This window comes from Apodemus sylvaticus, chromosome 13 (assembly GCF_947179515.1).
Source record: "Apodemus sylvaticus chromosome 13, mApoSyl1.1, whole genome shotgun sequence".
NCBI classification, from domain to species: domain Eukaryota; kingdom Metazoa; phylum Chordata; class Mammalia; order Rodentia; family Muridae; genus Apodemus; species Apodemus sylvaticus.
Genome location: NC_067484.1, coordinates 83,123,801 through 83,143,425, shown reverse-complemented (window position 1 = coordinate 83,143,425; position 19,625 = coordinate 83,123,801). Strand labels below are relative to the sequence as shown.

General features: G+C 38.7%; 1 protein-coding gene across 5 annotated transcripts in view; it reads right to left on the bottom strand.

Moving 5' to 3' along the window:
• Positions 1-454: 454 nt before the first annotated feature.
• Nol4 (nucleolar protein 4) overlaps positions 455-19,625 on the bottom strand; it is a 351,736-nt gene continuing 332,565 nt past the window's right edge. For all 5 annotated transcript variants that reach the window (XM_052155473.1, XM_052155475.1, XM_052155474.1 and 2 more), the window contains one exon: positions 455-648. In XM_052155473.1, coding sequence (XP_052011433.1) covers positions 455-648 — 194 coding nt within the window. The remainder of the gene's footprint in view (positions 649-19,625) is intronic.

Below are 19,625 nucleotides of genomic sequence, written 5' to 3'. Positions count from 1 at the left end.
GAAATTTGGCTTCTTTTCCCCCAGATACTTCAGCTTTCAGTCCAATGAGTCAGTAGAAAATTCCACTAATATTTCAGTTGGATCTTGAGCTTTTATATATATATATATATATACCTTTTATATATATATATATATATATACCACACGCTTCTTCATTTTTATCCTTGAATTAAGAATATGCAGCCTTTTAAAAAATTGCTTATGATATTTATATGCTGACACACTAAAACAAGAAGCAACAGCCTGGGCACACTTGAGCATCAAGATCTTCAAGGTCAGAGTTCTCCTGAAGTTCCTTAACACACCATTGTACGGATCAAAGACAATCTGGTGTGATGGAAAGGCTTCTCTTCAAAGACTGTGCAGCAAGCTTAGGAGTATCTCTGCTGGAAAATCAAGTGTCATTAGTGGAAACTGCAAATTTAGAACCCAGTGAGTACAGACATCGTTGGCCTCAGTTCTGTTGTAAAATGAGATTTTCCAGTTCATCTGCGGAACGCAATAAAAATGCAGCTGATTCTCGATACCCAGCGACAAGCTGTCTCACAGCGTTGATTTCCGTTGGGCTGAGCTGAGGTCTGGAGTTTGAACTGCTGGAGGGTCCTGGGCCAGTCGCCAGCTGCCTCTTCATGCTCAGATCTGTAGGTCCTAGACAAAAAGAATTGCAAAAATAAGACAGGAATAGTATTTGTTCTAAAATCTCACATGTGAGTGCCCATCAAATTATGATTACATTGATTTATTAGTGCTTTCATGAGAAACTCATGGCCTCTATAATCAAATGCATCTGCTCTCTGAAAGACTAAAATGTAGTGTGATATGACTTGAGGATTTTTTTTCAGTTATCTTGGACAGCCTCCAGCCATTACTTCTTGTTATAGGGAAGTCTTGAACCCTTTGAACAGCGTCTCTTAGCAGAGTTCAACTTTCACTGTGTCCAGTGTGACAGTATTAAGATGATGAATTGCAAATATTTCTATTTTCTGCACTTATTAACAATGTCTCCCTCCCACCTTCATTTTCTTTTTTAAAGACCCTCTGATTGCAATTAGTGCTTCGGCCATGGGCGTGGGTGTACAGCCATCTACTGAAGCTCCAACCTATAGAGAGACACAGTGGTACCAGGAGCCTCTCCACCATGTGTGGGGCTGTGTGAGCACATCTCTCTATGTTGACATTTTGGCTGGCTTGCTATTACGCAGGTCTTGTGCAGATACTTTGTCCACTTGGCACAATCAAGAAATACCTAGGGAGTGAGTCTCAATGAGGAAATGTCTAGATCAGGTTGGCCAGTGTGGGGGTAAATATGTAGAGCTTTTTTTATATTGATCGCTGGGGGAGGGGGACCACTTCATGGGCAGGGTTCTGGACAGTGTGAAATGGAGACAAATGGGTTTATGCATGCGCACAGTGGCTCTTGCATTTCTGCTTCTTGACTGAGGATGTGACTACTAGATGCTTCAAATCATTCTGCCTTGAGCTTCCAATGAAGATGAACAGTAATTTGAAACTGAGTTCAAATAAACCACTTCTCCTCCAAGAGACTCTGTCAGCATAATACTACAGCAACATGTAAAGAAACTATGACAACCCCTTAAGAAATGTAGATTCTGTTAGCTGAGGGACTTCTGTACAATGTTTATAGTGGACAAAGCTGAAGGTACAATTTAAAGACTTTGATAAAGCTATTCCTTCTTCCCCTCCCTCCCTCCCTCCCTCCTATTTATTTTCTTTCTTTTAAGGAGTTGTTTGAGACCTTTCTTAATCATTATATCAAGGTGGATTAGCTTTATAACAGATCAGACTGAATTCTTCTTTGAAAGGTCGTGAGGAAGCAGTTCTTACAATAACCCTACAGAGAAACTCAATGTTGTCAGTCCTGCTTTATGTTACAAAGCTGCATCTGTATTTGTATAAAATGCAGTCAAATGTCTCTAGTATTTCCTTATACATTTAAGCCAGGTCTGGTGGTTCTCATTTTGCACAACTAGTCATTTACTAAATGATACAAAGTTGAAACATGATATGAAGATGTTTAAAATCCTGAATTCAGACAATAGCACTGAGAAAATACTTCATATCGAATTTCTATAATTAAATGTTTGCTTTTATAATTCAGCAAGCATTTATTAAAATTCATAAAACTTGGAGAGAATTACTAAATTTAGAAGTAATTGAATACAGTATTGCTAAGCATACCAATACGGTCAGGATACCAAATGGCAATAATCCTGCAACACTAAAGCATTTTAACAGATCCTAAATATGGGTAAGTATTAAGACAAGGACATTTGTTTCCTGAGCTAAATCAAAGGATGCCAAATTCCTACAAGTTCTTCCCAGGGCATGAAGGAGGCAGGTCGATACCCAGCCACTCTGCCATCATCCCTGAAGGACGCAGAGGTCTCCTGAGAGACAAAGAGCTTCACTTGAAATTTAATTAGAGCGGACACGAGATCTGCGCAAAGAACTCTGACATCCAAGAACAACATACTTCTGCTTCTGTCATGGCCTTTCTGAGCTTTGATTTTTCAGGCAGGGTTTATCTTCCATTTGGTCTGCTATTTACAAGATCATAGTATCGACATGACAAGCAGAGGGAGGCGTGGGTTGTCACATTTGCAGAAAGGAGTCACAGAACCTGAGCTCAAACAAACGATTAACAGTGTCTGCTCTGTCTGCAATGTTCTGAGTGGATTTCTTCCTTTTATTGAAATAGGTTTATTTTTCACACAGTGTATCTTGAATATAGCTTCGCCTCCCTCTACTCCTCCCAGCACCTCCTCATCTCCTCTCTCATCCAAATCAACATAGCGGCATAACAGATGTTCAGGAATGCAAGTGGTGGACATTCTTCTGACCTGGTTTTACTTTATAGTCAAGAAGTCCAGTACTCATACAAAAAAATTTTAAAGTAAAACAGAAAGAATGAAGTTGGAAGGATCCTCTCCTCGACGATATAGAGATGTTTTTAGTCTATGCCTGATTATACCAGTTTATTAGAAGTTGGAATGCTTTGGATGATTTTTCTTTCTTTTTCTGTTTCTGTTTTTGTTTTTGTTTGTTTTTGTTTTTGTTGTTTTTGTTTTGTTTTTTGAGGCAGGGTTTCTTTTTTTTTGTGCTGCTAGAACTTCTTTTTTTTTATTCGATATATTTTTTATTTGCATTTCAAATGACAGGGTTTTTCTGTGTAGCCCTGGCTGTCCTGGAACTCACTCTGTAGACCAGGCTGGCCTCCAACTCAGAAATCCATGTGCCCCTGCCTCCCAGAGCGCTGGGATTAAAGGTGTGTGCCAACACTGCCCTTGGATGATTTTTCTTAAAGCTCAGTTATTGAATCCTGAACTGGAATTGATTCAGGGTTAAGTAGTAGCTCTAGCTGTCTTTGGTGTGAAGGAACCTCAAACGTTAAGGTTTAACCCTTACTCAGCCTGCTCTTTCTCCATTTCATTTCTTTCTTTTCTTCTCTCTGTCTCTCTCTCTCTCTCTTTCTTTCTTCTTCCTTCCTTCCTTCCTTTTCTTCCTTCCTTCCTTTTCTTTCTTTCTTTCTTTCTTTCTTTCTTTCTTTCTTTCTTTCTTTCTTTCTTTCTTTCTTCCTTTCTTCCTTCCTTCCTTCTTTCCTTCCTTCCTTTCTCTTTCTTTCTTTTTTTCTTTCTTTCTTTCCTTCCTTTCTTTCCTTCTTTCCTTCCTTCCTTCCTTCCTTCTTCTTCTTTCTTTCTTTCTTTCTTTCTTTCTTTCTTTCTTTCTTTCTTTCTGCCTTTCTTTCTTTCTGTCTTTCTTTCTTTCTTTCTCTTTCTTTCTGTCTTTCTTCTTTCTTTCTTTCTTCTTTCTTTCCTTCTTTCTTTCTTTCCTTTCTGTCTTTCTTTCTTTCTTTCTTTCTTTCTTTCTTTCTCTTTCTTTCTGTCTTTCTTCTTTCTTTCTTTCTTCTTTCTTTCCTTCTTTCTTTCTTTCCTTTCTTTCTTTCTTTCTTTCTTTCTTTCTGTCTTTCTTCTTTCTTTCTTTCCTTTCTTTCTTTCTTTCCTTTCTTTCTTTCTTTCTTTCTTTCTTTCTTTCTTTCTTTCTTTCTTTCTTTCTTTCTCTTTCTTTCTGTCTTTCTTTCTTTCAAGATAGAGTCTCACATAGCCCAGGGTAGCCTTGATCTTACTACATAACAAAGGATGACTTTAAAGTTCTGATCCTGCTTCTTTTACCTCCCAAGTGCTGAGGATTATAAGCACAAACCCCTAGGTCCCACATGGCGTAAAAGTCTAACTTACTGAAGACATAGTTTTGTTAAATGTTTATTAGCATATTTAAATTTGGAATTACTGGGTAATATCTTCATCTTCACTAGCCACCCTACCTCCAACATATAAAAAAAACCCGTTTTTGCTAAGTGTTTGCTACTCACATCTTTAATGTTACAGGGGCAAGTGAGGAAAAAGTGTCATAGGTATTTATTCACTGAGCACTCACACGGCCCTTGTCCAGTGAGCACCTCATCCAGTGAGCACTCCCACGGCCCTTGTCCAGTGAGCACCTCATCCAGTGAGCACTCACGCGGCCCTTGTCCAGTGAGCACCTCATCCAGTGAGCACTCACGCGGCCCTTGTCCAGTGAGCACCTCATCCAGTGAGCACTCACACGGCCTTTGTCCAGTGAGCACCTCATCCAGTGAGCACTCACACGGCCTTTGTCCAGTGAGCACCTCATCCAGTGAGCACTCACGCGGCCCTTGTCCAGTGAGCACCTCATCCAGTGAGCACTCCCACGGCCCTCGTCCAGTGAGCACCTCATCCAGTGAGCACTCCCACAGCCCTCGTCCATCGTCACCACCTCTCCATTTCTGCCTCAATGATTCAATGCTATGTCTGGCTGATTCAGCTCAACTCAAAAAACAACTATCATATAATCAGGATGCATTCCAAAGTAAGGGTTCAGATTTTATGAAGATGTACAAATGAATGAAGTCTAGGAAATTATTTTTGAAGACAAAACCACTGAGAACATGGTTATCAATGTGTCAGGCCAGTGAGTCAAAAAGACCAGACACATTGACCAGAAAGCTGCTTAAAGAGAAAATGGCTTCACTTTCAAATCTTAATGAGGCTGCAATCAGTTAAGTGTCATTGTGTTGGACAAAGTAAGATGGGCTTATTCTTTATGCTAATTCCTAAAAGTTGAATCAAAACTTAAGGATATGTCATGTTAACCTATAATTTTTCTAGAAAGCTGTCTTAAATAGAGCCATGATTCATTTCTTAAAGATATGATATATATTTGAGTTATAAATAAATGTTGATTTATGATTCTTAGAATTTAAATGAAAGTACAGACTGATAAGTAGTCATTTTAATTTCTAAAATTAATCTATCAGTTAACCAATTGCTCCCAGCTTATGGGACATTTTTGTTTCTTGTCTTAAACTGCTTTATTTTGTAACAGTGTTTTGTAATAGTGTTAATTTCCCTCAGATGTTGCTGTACTAAGGGCACCATCTTTTAAAAATACTTTAGCAGCAAGGACCAAATTTTTGAAAACCATGCTAACTATTTTTAATTGTTAAAAATTACAGTGATGTAGATTGCTCTTTTTGAGGACTTAGATTCAATTTCCAGCACCAATATAGTGGCTCACAACCATCTATAACTCCAGTTACAGGGGATCCAATCTCTCTTGGTCGCTACAAGTATCAGGTCTACCTGTGGTGCACACACAGGCATGCAGGCAAACCACCCTTGTGTGTGTGTCTGTGTGTGTGTGTGTGTGTGTGTGTGTGTATGTATATATACTGAAATAAAGAAAAATAAATATAGTGACATTAAGTTTCAAACCCTTGCACATATCAGAAAACACTGCAGTAGAGTGGACAACTGAAATCTCAATGTTGGGGAGTTGGAGACAAGTAGATCCCTGAAGATGGCTGGTCAGTCAGCTTAGCCTATGTAGTAAGCTGCAGGACAGTGAGACTCTGTTAAAAGGTTGACACAGTTAAAAGACAATACCTATAGTCTGGTTTTATGTCAACTTGATGTAAGCTAGAGTCATTAGAGAGGAGGGACCTCGATTAAAAAAATGCCTCCCTAAGATCTCATTGTAAGTAGAGGACCCAGCCTGTTGTGAGTGGTACCATTCCTGGACCGGTGCTCTTGGGTTGTATAAGAAAGCAGAGCCATTCGGGGAGTGGGGGAGGGTGCAGAAAAGGGGAAATCATTTTGAAATGTAAATAAAAAATACATCAAATAAAAAAAAAAGAAAGCAGAACCATGAACATGGATCTGAGCAGGTCAGAAGGACCAAGCTAGTAAGCAGCACGCCATCATGGTCTCCACACTAGTTTTTGGCTCCAAATTCCTGCTCCTGACTTGCATTCCTGTCCTGACTTCCTTTGATGATATGGAAGCATGAGTTTAGTAAAGCCTTTCCCTCCCAATTTGCTTTGGTTATGGTATTTCATCAATAGCAATAGCAATAGCAATAGCAATAGCAATAGCAATAGCAATAGCAATAGCAATGGCAATAGGAACCCTAAGACATTCCTGAGGTTGTTTTCTGGAATCCACATCCACACACCCCAATTTCACACCTTCTTACAATCATAAGCCCAGCCCCATTCCACAGATTCTATTTCTGATATAATTTTAGAGAAGGAAGCTGATTTAATTGGTGAGAATTAAGCTTAAAGTTGACAGTGTTTTGATGACATGAAAGAGGGTAAGATATTTCCTCCCATGCACTTACGATTATCTTAATAAATGGGTCTATGTCATCTCTTTCAATATACTTTAAAATTCTTTCCAAATAGCTCTTGGTGCTCCTTGCACCTTAACCAGTCCCACATTAGATTGTACTGAGTTATTTCTTTCTCAGCTTTGAAACTGATCTTGGTAATAATTAATTCATGTCTACTAATAGACAGTTCTTCTGTCTCTTCAATCTCATACATTCCCTGAATATTCATGGAATAAACAGCGGGGACAGAGCAGAAGCATTGTAAGTCCTCAAGAGGCAATGAAAGCTACCTGCCATCAGTTAATTGGATGTTTTAAGTGACCACTGATATTGTCAGGATGTTTTCCACACCTTTCAAAACTGTTCATTCTCTAATTTCAGGAGTTTTCAATGATTTCTTTGTTCTGGACATGGCTTTGTCTATTGCAGTCAAACACAATAATCTAATGTCAGTGGAGGCCTTTGCTTATCATCCAGCTTCTTGTTTGGATGCTAACTTTGTCCACAAACTAAGTTTCATTTCTCTTTTAAGGGGAGTGGATGTGTGATTTAAGTATTCATTGGTGATAATTTAGTACCTTTCTGTCCAAAAGTAAAGGAAATTAATAAGGAAATCAATATTTTAGCTACATTGAGTAACATATATAAGGCATCTGCTCCAGCGCTGGCTTACCCCAGACAACTCAAAAATGACCCTTCCTTTACCCAGTAACTGGATATTTGCCAATGGTAAACAATAACTTAATATCAACACTAAGTAAAGCACCAGGTTCAACAGGCAATGAGTTTCAGAAATACAGAAGTACCAGAACTTGAGCCAGAATATCCTTTCTGATGGGATCACTATGACATCACAACATGGACTGGGTGCTTCCCTGACCCACTACTTACCCTGCTTTGTATTTGGTCACCTACAACTGAGCTTGGCCAGTGTGTTGGCTTTGATAAAATTATTTTCAAAATCACTGGGGTCTGATACCTTGAATAGGAAGGTATTTGTAATACCAGTGGTGCTGATGTCTCTTCAGGTTTATTATACAAATCTATTTCTCTTAGAGTTAATATTTGTAAAATAGGATCTTCATTGAATAGCATGAATCCACAATCCAGTATCATTTATTGATATTTTAGTATCTTTCTATGCTCTTATCTCTCAATTTGTCTTCACAGATAATCTTAAATCCTTTCAAATTGCCAGTTTTGATTTTGTTAGTCTTTCTATTGCTTGTTTAGTATTTATAGCAATTTCCAGACTTATTTCCTTTTATTTTAGCATTTTTTCATTTCTAACTTGGGTTAAATAATGATATCAAAGAAATGATACAGAGATTGGAATAGTAAATACTTTGATCTGATCATCAAATTCTTCATGCACTGTATTTTACAAATATGTACAATTACCACACACACACACACACACACACACACACACACACACACACACACCTTGGGCCAGCAAGATGGTCAGTCTTAGGTAAGGTTTCTATTGCTATGATAAAACACTGTGACTAAAATAACTTGGGGAGGAAAGAGTTTATTTGGTTCATGCTTCCACATCACATTTATTATCAAAGGAAGTCACCACAGGAACTCAAACAGGGCAGGAACCTGGAGGCAGGAGCTGGTGTGCAACCCGTGGAAGAGCGCCTCTTTCAGGGTTGCTCTGCAGTGCTCCTGCAGGCTGCTTTCTTAAAGAACCCAGAATCACAAGCCCAGGAGTGGCCAGCCTGCAGTGGACTGGCCCTTTCACATCAGTCACTAATTCTGAAAAAAAAGAAGAAAAGAAAAAATAGAAAAGAAAAGAAAAGTAAAGCAAAGAAAAGAAAAAGAGAAAAAGAAAGCCCTATAGGTTTACATGCAGACTGATCTTATGGAAGCATTTTTTTTTCAATTAAGGCTCCCTCCTGATGACTCTAGCTTTTGTTGAGTTGACTTAAAACTAAAAATAGCTAGCACTATTGACCCCTTGTAAACTTGACACACAAATATAAGCTACTGCTTTTCTGATCTTGTTCATCACCATGACCATACATTACTATTAATATCACAATGTAAAATGGTGTGTAAAGATTCTTGCTCCAAAACATGACCACCCGAGTTTGAGCCCTAAAGATCTACAAGGTGAAAGAAGCGAGTGACCAACCTCGTTGTCCTCTGACTTACGCATTTGTGTGATATTGTGCACATGTGCATGAGCCCCCACACACAGTGTAATAAATTGAAGAAAACAAAAACAACCCCAAAATATTGAGTCTATCAACTTTTCATTGTTTACAGGTAGGCATTAAAATACTAGCCTAGTACCATTGCAGAAATTTATTATCCACTATTATCAAGGGATAACTGATAACTTCTGAATCCAAGGCGAAGAGCTTGGGAAAGATTCCATGGTGGTTGTCATTTACTTAGATGGCCAATATTTGAATAACATGCATTATTAGAAAGCTGGAGGTATATTTCTTCATATAATTGATACATTTTAATTTATTTAAAACTTTTTTTCTTTTCTGTTTTTTCTTCTATGATAGCTTTTTCTCTTTGGCTATGATCATGGGTGTCATTTCCCCTTTGTGGTTTTATTAAGTTTTCATTTATTAATTTATAGGGGTAATGCTGGGCTACATGGAATCAGATAATTATTACTTTCTGATTAACCACTTTGCTTCATTATTCCAAACTGAGTCATTAATGCCCCAAAATTTTGTTTAAATTCAGATTATTGTTTATTTTCAGTATATAAAACAAATACAACTTTTCTTTGAATTGTTCACATGACTGTGGTTTTTAAAATATCTTATGCATATATGCATTTCTTAAATGCATTCATGTGCATCACATATATGCAGAATCATGGGAGACCAGAGGATGTTGGATCCCCCAGAACTAGAACTGCAGGTAGTTATGAGACACTTGATATGGGTGCTACAAATAAAACCTAGGCACAAGGCCACTGTGGTGAGTGCTCGCCTCCCCTGAGACACCTCCCCAGCACCAGAACTCTGATTTGCATAGTTCCCTGAAAGACTTGGTGTCATTCCACATTCAGTGTGCTTGAATCCATTAGGACATTTTCAGAGAGTACACTGCAGTGGGAAGTATACTTCTTCTTCCATCTCAATCTAAAGGAAGTCTTTGTCAATTCAATTACTTAAGTATAACCAAAGCCTCTTCTGAATGTGCGTTCATTACCTTAATCTTCCTTACATTATTAAAATTTCTATTCTTTACTTAATAAATATGGACTAGAGAGAAAGATGGAAACAATCTAAATGTAGTAATTCAAATTTGACATTTTAAAATTCTTTAAGTTAAAAATTTTAAGCTTAAGTAAAAATTCAGTTTAAAAATATGATCCAGGCTCCTCATGCATGAGTACATACATGGGCAGCAAACGCTGGACATGGTGTGATTTTACTTCTTAGAAAAAAAGAGAACAAGAAGGTAGGGGTAGATCTTGGAGAAGTTAGGGGGATGGATGTGGGTCAATATTACCAAAACACATTTCATGAAATGAATGGCTGTTCTATCTGTGTTACAGCATGGACAACTTCAATAGCAAAATCTAGCTGATGAATTTGAACCCAATATGTAATTCACCTTAAAATGTTGAAATCCCATTTAATACACATATAAGGATGAACAGATAGCACCAAGATCAGCACATGAAGACATGGGTTTCTGTTCTCTGATGTAAGCTTCCCTACTATGTTAGGTTGACCAAATTATTCATATTTCTTAAGCATCACCAATTAACAAATATTGCTTCCTTTGCTTGTTATACTGATCAAGCAGGAAAAATGGAATTAAATTAGTAGTCTAATAACTGAGGTTTTGTGTGCCTATTATGTATATGTATGCTATGTGCATCTCTGTGTGTGCATGTATAGATAGTAAAGCAATGACTGTTACATGCAATTTCGAGGCTAGGAAATCTCAAGATCTGCAGCCTCAGCAAAGCCAGTAGCGAAGCTGTGGCCTGACAAGTAACAGAGATGATGATGTACCGTTTAGCTGTAGACATGCAGGCTCAGGCCCCATGAGAACTAAGGTTCCAGAAAGCTCCTGCACTGTGGTTCAGTCCTTAAGGTTTTGTCTTTTACTTTCTATTGTAAAGCTAAGTGAGGGCTCCCAAGACCTGGAGTCTGAATGCAGCCTCTGCTTCTAAGATAATTTTGATTAATAAATGAAGACATCAACCGCCAATAGATGGGCTGTACAGACATAGTTGAGGTTTAGGTTTTGTTGGCTTGGGGTCAGAGGAGGACCCTGAGGGGAAGAAGAAGGTGCAGGAGAGGAGGAGTAAGAAGTTGCTGTGGGTGAAGGGTCAAGAAAGCTTGGCTCTGAGGGCGGCCTAATTGGAGTTAAGAACAGCCCAGATGGATCATAGTAAATAGTACGTAATAACTCGGGGTTACCGCTAGGAAAGTAGATTCTAACTGCATGGAGGGAAGGCAGTGCCCAGATATTGTGCTGCTTAAGGCTTATTGTAAATATAAAGGCTGAGTGTGTTTTTATCCAGGAACTCAATGAACAAGGAAGAGTGGAAGCCCCAGGCCTGGATTTAAATATTTCTACATCAGTCAGTCTCAGGCAGGAGAAGGTCTCTCCTTCCAACTGTTCGGCTCTGCTTGAGTGAAGTCTTCAATCTGTTGGATGATTCCCACACCATAAGTAGGTAGTGAAATGTCTGGATACCCTACAGTCAAATCAAATGATAAAAACATGCTAACAGTTACATTTAAAAGTTTATTAAAGTTACTTCACCTCTAAAGGTCTGGTAGTCCTAGTCACTTTTAAAATTTTGAGATCATTATCTAATTTATTATAAACATAAAGTATGGAAGGAGTTGTATTTCTTCTATATATTTAATGGCAATATGAATAATTTTAAATTTCAGTATACCAGTGGTTCACAACCTGTAAGTTATGATGTCATAGGGATAGCATATCCAATATCCTACATATCAGATATTTACATTATTATTTATAATAGCAGCAAATTTACAGGTATGAAGTAGCAATGAAATAATTTTATGTTTCGGTGGGGGAGAGAAGCACTACAACCTGAGGAACTGTAGTAAAGAGTTGGAAAATTAGGAAGGATGAGAACCACTGCTATGCACTAAACCATGTGCTATGCACATATATTTATCCCATAGTGATTAGATTTGATAGTTCTACAGTGATTTATAAACTTAGACAAATTAAAACCAACATAGATAAACTGGGAAAGAATGAGGTAATAAACATGTTAATTATTTAGGCTATAATCCTCTAGAATTGAAATTATTAGTAACTGGCAGTCAAATTGGTAATTAACAATTATATTATAATTTTACAGTAATATTAAAAATATTGCTGTCTTGGAAAATACTTTAGTAAAAGTTTCTCAAGGTATGGTAATATTATATATTTGAATTAGTGCCTGATTTTGTTGTTTAATTGTGTGCATATGCATATGTCTCTATATAGTATGTACACATGATTGGGGGGCTGGAAGGGACATGATTCCTGACACTGAAGTTAGAGGTAATTGTGAGACACCTCATGTAGGTCCCAAGAACTAACTATCAGTCCTCTGCAAGAGTAGTATGAACTCTTAAGGACTCAAATATCTACCCAGCCCTCACTGGCTATTTTAAAACATAAAATTACATTTGCTTTTCTCTTACCAGTAGTCACTTCACCATTAATAATGTGTGTGGGAAAACTCTGTTAATTAAAGTCGAAGTCTACCATGATCAGATAGCCTCTGGGCTAGGAGCATGTGGTAGACTCCTTTCTTTAATGGGTCTTCTCCTTCTCTGATCTTGTCTGGGGAATTCTAAGTCTCCATACTCACCTCTACCTGAGGAATGTCAGGTAGGCTCACCAATTTCCTTTCCCCTGAAGAAACCTGTTTAGCTAACATCTGAGATTCCTGAAGTGCTTCCACATGTTAATGAGGCATTCCAGAACTCTAAGCTTCCAGCCAATGACCTTTGCCCATCCTGGATGTCCCAGTCCCCAGTCCCCCCAAATTTTATAAGTTTTCAATAAACCTAAGTAAAGTTGATCTGCTTACTGACTGTGGGTCCCAGTGTGGCTTACTCAACATAGGTATTTACAGAGCTTCCACACCCTGTTCCAGGTCTCTGCTCCAACTGCCCTTGTGGATTGTATTGGCAGATACATGAGCAGGGAGACCCAGAAATGCGTGCTTACATAAGACACATCAGTTTCATTCAAGTGGTTTCAATCATTGTCAAAACACATTAGAAGGAGGTGACAGTCACGCATATTTATTGTAGCGTACTCATAGGATCCTCTGAGGTTTTATGCTCATGTTATATATGTATAGGACAAAGTAACATGAAATTTTTAGTGCGACCCATCCATTTTTAAAACCTTCAGAAATGATTTTATATTTTACTTTTTGCCAAGAGATGTGGAAAGTGTTCATAAATCACAGTTTAGGGTAACTCTGAAATGACACATAGGACATGGAGCCTCGGTCTCGTGAACTCTGGTTGCCTTGGATGTGGAAGTGAAGCAAGCGGCTGCTTCTGGAGCATTTTTGTTGTTGCTGTTATTTTCAAATCCAAATGATTTAGGTTTAAAAGGAAAAGCTGGACATTAACTTTGTGAAAGGAGAGAGCAAAGGAATCTAGGGCACAGACTATCTTAACGTGAATCATCAAACTGAAATGAAGGTAGGTGAGCTTGGCTTTCCTGTACACTCAGAAAGAAGATTCCTCCTCTATCTACAATTATCAAAAACTATGAAAGAAACAGGAATCATTTAGAGTAGGGTGCATACGCTGAATACGCGCTTCTCACTTTTTGTGTTTGTGGTGGAGGCTTGTGTGGTGGTCCGAGGACCACATTAAGTGTGGGTACTTGCCTTCTGTCTTGAGACAGGGTGTCTGGTGGATGCGGTGCATGCGAGGCTAATTGTCCCGTAAGCTTTCTGGGATTTTCCTCTCTCTATTTTGTTATAGGAATGCTGGAATTTCACATGCACTGCACACTCGGCCGTCGTCACAGCCCCGAGCAGCCTCCTTCACCCTATTTGTCAATATGGCTCAAGAATAAACTGTAAAAATCTATGACACATAAAGTTTTAAGGAGAGCTTTTTAGAGCTAGAGTGTATATGCTCACCTTCTCTCTCCAATTGCTTTATCAAATATTCACTTTCCTTCATCAAACATCAAGAGACTTGAAAGTGAAGTACAACTGTTTTTACAGACCTGTACAAAGCATTTCCATGCATATGACTGAAGATGGTGTGGATGGCTCTCCAGTAAGCTTAGTATCCATTCCCCAGTTTTTCACCTTTGTTATTAGATGGCTTAGAAAGCAGATTAATATTTTATGAGAAATGGAAAAATTATGGGAGTAAATCCTAGTGGAACAGGGTATTGCAAAAGATGTAGGTCACAGAGAAGGAGACTATTACAAAGGAGTAACATGTGACTGCTTTGAACACAAACATAGCATGAGTTGCCACACCCTTTGGACAAACTTTATTCATGACTGTGATGTTTACAACAGAGTTTTTATAATATATCACCATCCTTGTAATCATTTTATATAGTATAACACAGGCACAGGATCCCATAATTTTATATTCCCTTATACATGTATGGGACAATAAAGAGTATTTTACTGCTAGACTTTTAAAAAATGACTTCATTTATTTTATTTTATGTCTATGAATGTTTTGCCTGCACATGCATGTATGTGCCTGGTGCCTCCTGAGGTCAGAAGGCAGCACTGAATCAGCTGGAACTGAAATTACACAAGATTGCGAACCATCCTGTGGGTGCTGGTGATGGAGCCTGCGTCCTCTGCAAAAGCAACGAGTGTTCTTTGCCACTGATCCATCTCTCTAGCTTATCACACATTTAATTTTGTGATCAGTTCTGAGTTTGAGCAAGTGGCCCAGGCAAGAAGGAGAGCAAACTTCATAGAGTAAGAAGACTCTGAGTAGAGGTCCATGCTTCCACCAGTTCTGGTCACTGTGCACAGATGGATGGAGGCCTTTCAGGATAGCCTTCTATGCGGCAGTCAAGAGTCAATTTAAAATTACTATGTGACTTGAATGAAATAAGGAAAAAGAGCATCTGCATGGAAAAATTCTCACAAGAGAGAAAAGTGAGGCACACTAGTGTTCAGCCATCTTGGGGGTGATTCAAGAAGACAAAGATCTCCAGTAAGAGGAAATTAGTGGCTGCCTGCCTGTGCTGGGATGTCTACCTGTATCCAAGCTAGGAGTGGAGGATGTGGAAGATCAAGCATTCTACAGAATATTGACTCCCTAAAATACTAGAGCACGCTGAACACTCCCCTCCAATCCCCCGGAGTTTCTCTTGGAGTGCCAGTGGTGAAATGAAACTGGTTTGTACAAATAGGTCTCCAGAGGATGTGTCAACATTCAAAGGTCACTTTTCAAGGAAAACAGCCCACACCAAGCTTAATGGTCTCATGTCACCCAAAGATCCCTTCTGTAGTTCATCAGCAAGCTCACGAAAGCAGCTCCAGAGTGCTGTGGAAGGGGGTTTTCGTTCATCCCTCTCCTGCAGTGCATGGCACAGAGTTCTCAAGGGGACATTAAGGGCACATAAAATGCATTTTATTGTACAGTAGCAAAGATCAGGCTCTGAGGGAAGAGCCTCCTCAGCCTTGAACTGTATACCCAATTACACAAGCTGGATAGCCAGGGAAAGCCCAGGTCCATCATGTCCCCTGTCAAACCTGTCCCAGGGATCTCCGACCTATATAAACTCAGTCAAAGCTGTGGAAATTCATTGCTAATTTGAAAGATGCTTCATGGGCTCTGCAGATAATCCATGTAATTTCTTTGATTTTTTTCCCTAGCAAATTACTAGCATCATGTACAGTCATTAAAATTTATAGATAAGCATCATCTCTCCAAATCCCTAGCTGCATCAATATGAAAGTGTCTAAATAATTCACTGACTCAACTAAATTCCAGGTGATTATATTGCTGCACAAGGGAAAGCTGGGAAATGAATGGACTGAAGTGTCAAGAGTGTGGTTAGGGGGCTGGAGAGATGGCTCAGTCGGGAAGAACTGACTTCTCTTCCAGAGGTCCAGAGTTCAAATCCAAGCAACCATATGATGGCTCAGGACTATTTGTAATAGAAGGGATTTGATGCCCTCTTCTGTGTGTCTGAAGACACTGACAGTACACTAACATATATAAAGTAAATGAATCTTAAAAGAAAAAAAAGAAGAAGAAGCCTGGTTAAGTCTCAAATACTGTCAGACATCCTTCAGATAAAGAGTAAATCAAATTCGGTCACAGACTAATTTTCCTAATGTCTCTTTTGTACTTAGTTTTCTAATTTTGAAGTAACTCCAGTTCACAAAGAAGGTTTTTAAACACCTATGTTACATTAGGAATTAGTTCCAAGGTCCATTTCCTTCTTCAGAGTCTTGAAATTCTTGTCATACAGATCTTTCACTTGTTTGGTCAGAGTCACACCAAGGTACTTTATACTGTTTGTGACTATTGTGAAGGGTGTCATTTCCCTAATTTCTATTTCAGCCTGCTTATCATTTGAGTATAGGAAGGCTACTGATTTCCTTGAGTTGATTTTATAACCTGCCACTTTGCTGAAGTTGTTTATCAGCTGTAGGAGATCTTTAGTGGAGTTTTTGGGTTACTTAGACTATCATATCATCTGCAAATAGTGATAGTTTGACTTCTTCCTTTCCAATTTGTATCCCTTTGGCCTTCTTATGTTGTCTAATTGCCTGAGCTAGTACCTCAGGTACAATATTGAAAAGATAAGGAGAGAGGGGGCAGCCTTGTCTAGTCCCTGATTTTAGTGGAATTGTTTCAAGTTTCTCTCCATTTAGTTTGATGCTGGCTACCGGTTTGCTGTATATTGCTTTTACTACGTTTAGGTATGGGCCTTGACTTCCTGTTCTTTCCAAGACTTTAAGCATGAAAGGATGCTGAATTTTATTAAATGCTTTTTCAGCATCCAATGAAATGACCATGTGGTTTTCTTTCTTTGAGTTTGTTTATGTAGTGGATTGCATTGATGGATTTCTGTATATTGAACCATCCCTGCATCCCTGGAATAAAGCCTACTTCATCATTGGTGAATGATCGTTTTTTTCTGTTCTTGGAATTGGCTGGCAAGAATTTTATTGAGTATTTTTGCATCGATGTTCATAAGGGAAATTGGTCTGAAGTTCTCTTTCTTTGTTGGATCTTTGTGTGGTTTTGGTATCAGCGTAATTGTGGCTTCATAGAAGGAGTAGGGTAGTGTTTCTTCTGTTTCTATTTTGTGGAATAGTTTGAAGAGTATTGGTGTTAGGTATTCTTTGAAGATCTGATGGAATTCTGTACTGAAGCCATCTCGTCCTGTGCTTATTTTGGTTGGAAGACTTTCTATGAACCCTTCTATTTCTTTAGGGGTTTTATAGGACTGTTTAGATGATCTATTTGGTCCTGATTTAATTTTGGTATTTGGTATCTGTCTAGGAAATTGTCCATTTCCTCCAGATTCTCCAGTTTTGTTGAGTATAGGCTTTTGTAGTAGGATCTGATGATTTTTGGAATTTCCTCAGTTTCTGTTGTTATATACCCCTTTTCATTTCTAAGTTTGTTAATTTGGATACTTTTTCTGTGCCCTTTGATCAGTCTGGCTAAGTGTTTATCTATCTTGTTGATTTTCTCAAAGAACCAGCTCCTGGATTTGTTGATTCTTTGTATGGTTCTCTTTGTTTCCACTTGATGGATTTCAGCCCTGAGTTTGATGATTTCCTGTCTTCTTCTCCTCCTGGGTGAATTAGCTTCCTTTTGTTCCAGAGCTTTCACGTGTGCCAGTAAGCTGGTAGTGTATGCTCTCTCCCATTTCTTTTTGGAGGCACTCAGGGCTATGAGTTTTCCTCTTAGCACTGCTTTCATTGTGTCCCATAGATCTGGGTGTGTTGTGTCTTCATTTTCATTAAATTCTAAAAAGTCTCTGATTTCTTTAGTTATTTCTTTTGTTTTGGCCAAGATGTCATTGAGTAGAGTATTGTTCAGCTTCCATGTATATGTGGGCTTTCTGTTGTTTTTGTTGCTATTGAAGACCACTCTTACTCCATAGTGTTCTGATAGGAGGCATGGGTTATGAAGAGGAATTGAATTAAAAATCAAGCAACTTGAGCTAGAACCACAGATTTCTTTCTTTATTTCACTGTGTGCATTCAGTGTGTGCTTTTGCTAGTCTAGGTCCATGTATGCTGGTCTGTATGTACACGTTTCTGCAGACTTGTGTATGTAAGTTTGACTTCTGGTGTTTTCCCTTGAACTACTCTCCATGTTTTTTGGAGCATGGTCTTTAACTAAAGAAAATGTTCATAGAATGGCAAGAATGTTTGACCAATGAGTTTCAGGGATCCTCCTACCTCTGTATACTCTTCCACCATAACTGAGGGTTCAGACATACACCATGGAGTTTTGGGGATCTGAACTCACATACTTGTGCTTGCATGAGCAGGCACCTTACCCACTGAGCCATCTTCCCCGTCTTCAAAATGGAGTTTTTGTGGTGTCTTGTAGACAAAACTAACTTAGTTCATTTAGAAAAGAATGCTCCACAAGCCATCAAAGGCAGAATATCTGCTGTTATCAACGTAGGAAAAAGATTTCCACAACAATAAAATCACCCAGTGTCAATATAAGCCCATGAATTAGCACTTTTGCTAGGAACTCTGTGAAGCTCACACTCTCCTCTGTGTGGTACACATTCTCTACACTGGCTTCACATCAGCTTTGGTTACTGAACAGTTGAAATGGATTCTGCTATGGTGGATGATCTAAAGTTTAAAAATTATTTTAATTAGTGCATTTCAATTTAATAGCCACCAATGGCAAGTGCCTCTTACATTGGATCCCATAGGTCTAGATAAATCTAATAAGGTTACAACCTGAGTAGGTTAGAACAGAAAAATGCTCTGATTAAATAATCAAAAGAACACCTTAGAGAAATGAGCTTACTAAATGCAGCCAGTTGAATGAAGGTGATGGACACAACTATGTGCTATCTCTTGGGCAATATAGACAGAAAGACCAGGACTGCCCTGCTCACCAAAGAATATACAGAGGTAGGAAGAAGATACCTGAAACTGATTGGTCAACCATTCTTGCCAAATCCGTGATCATGTTTTGTTAAAGACCTTGCCTCAACAAAATATGGAGAGCAGTTGAGTGAAAGGAAGTCAACACCAGAAGCCAACCTTACATACACACATGACTGTGGGCCCTTCTCTATGCCACTAAAGATTGCCTTGGAGAAGAAAAGAAAAGTGAAAAATGTAAACATAGAAGTCTAGAGCGATGCCTCATTAGTTCAGAACACTAGATACACTTCTAGAAGACCAGGCTTTGGCTCTCAGTAACCATATGGTGGCTCAGCACCACTGCATCTCCAGTTCTAAATCATCTATTTCTGGCTCCATGGACACCAGGTATACTTTTGGTATACAGACATACATGTAGAGCAAATATCCATAAACACAATAAATAAATAAAATTAATATGTGTGTGTGTGTGTAAATACTGATGCAACAGTTGAATCTTTTTCATTTTTGTCCATGTTTTTGAGGGGTGGTCTCTCACTGACCCTGCAGTTCTCTGTTACTGATTGAGCAGCCCAGCTGCTAGGCCCAGGAGTCCCCTTATCTCTGCTTTCCTAGTGCTGGGGCTACAGGCATTTTGGTGCTTGATGTGAATGCTGAGTCTTCAAACTCAGATCTTCATGCTTACCCAGCATACTTTTATTCACTGAACTACTTCCCCTGCTTTAAAAAAATCCATTATGCTTTGACAACTCCACAAGAAGTTCTCTGAGTTATAATAACTGCAGACTCCCAATTACATGGACTCTAATTTGATCAGATAAGTCAC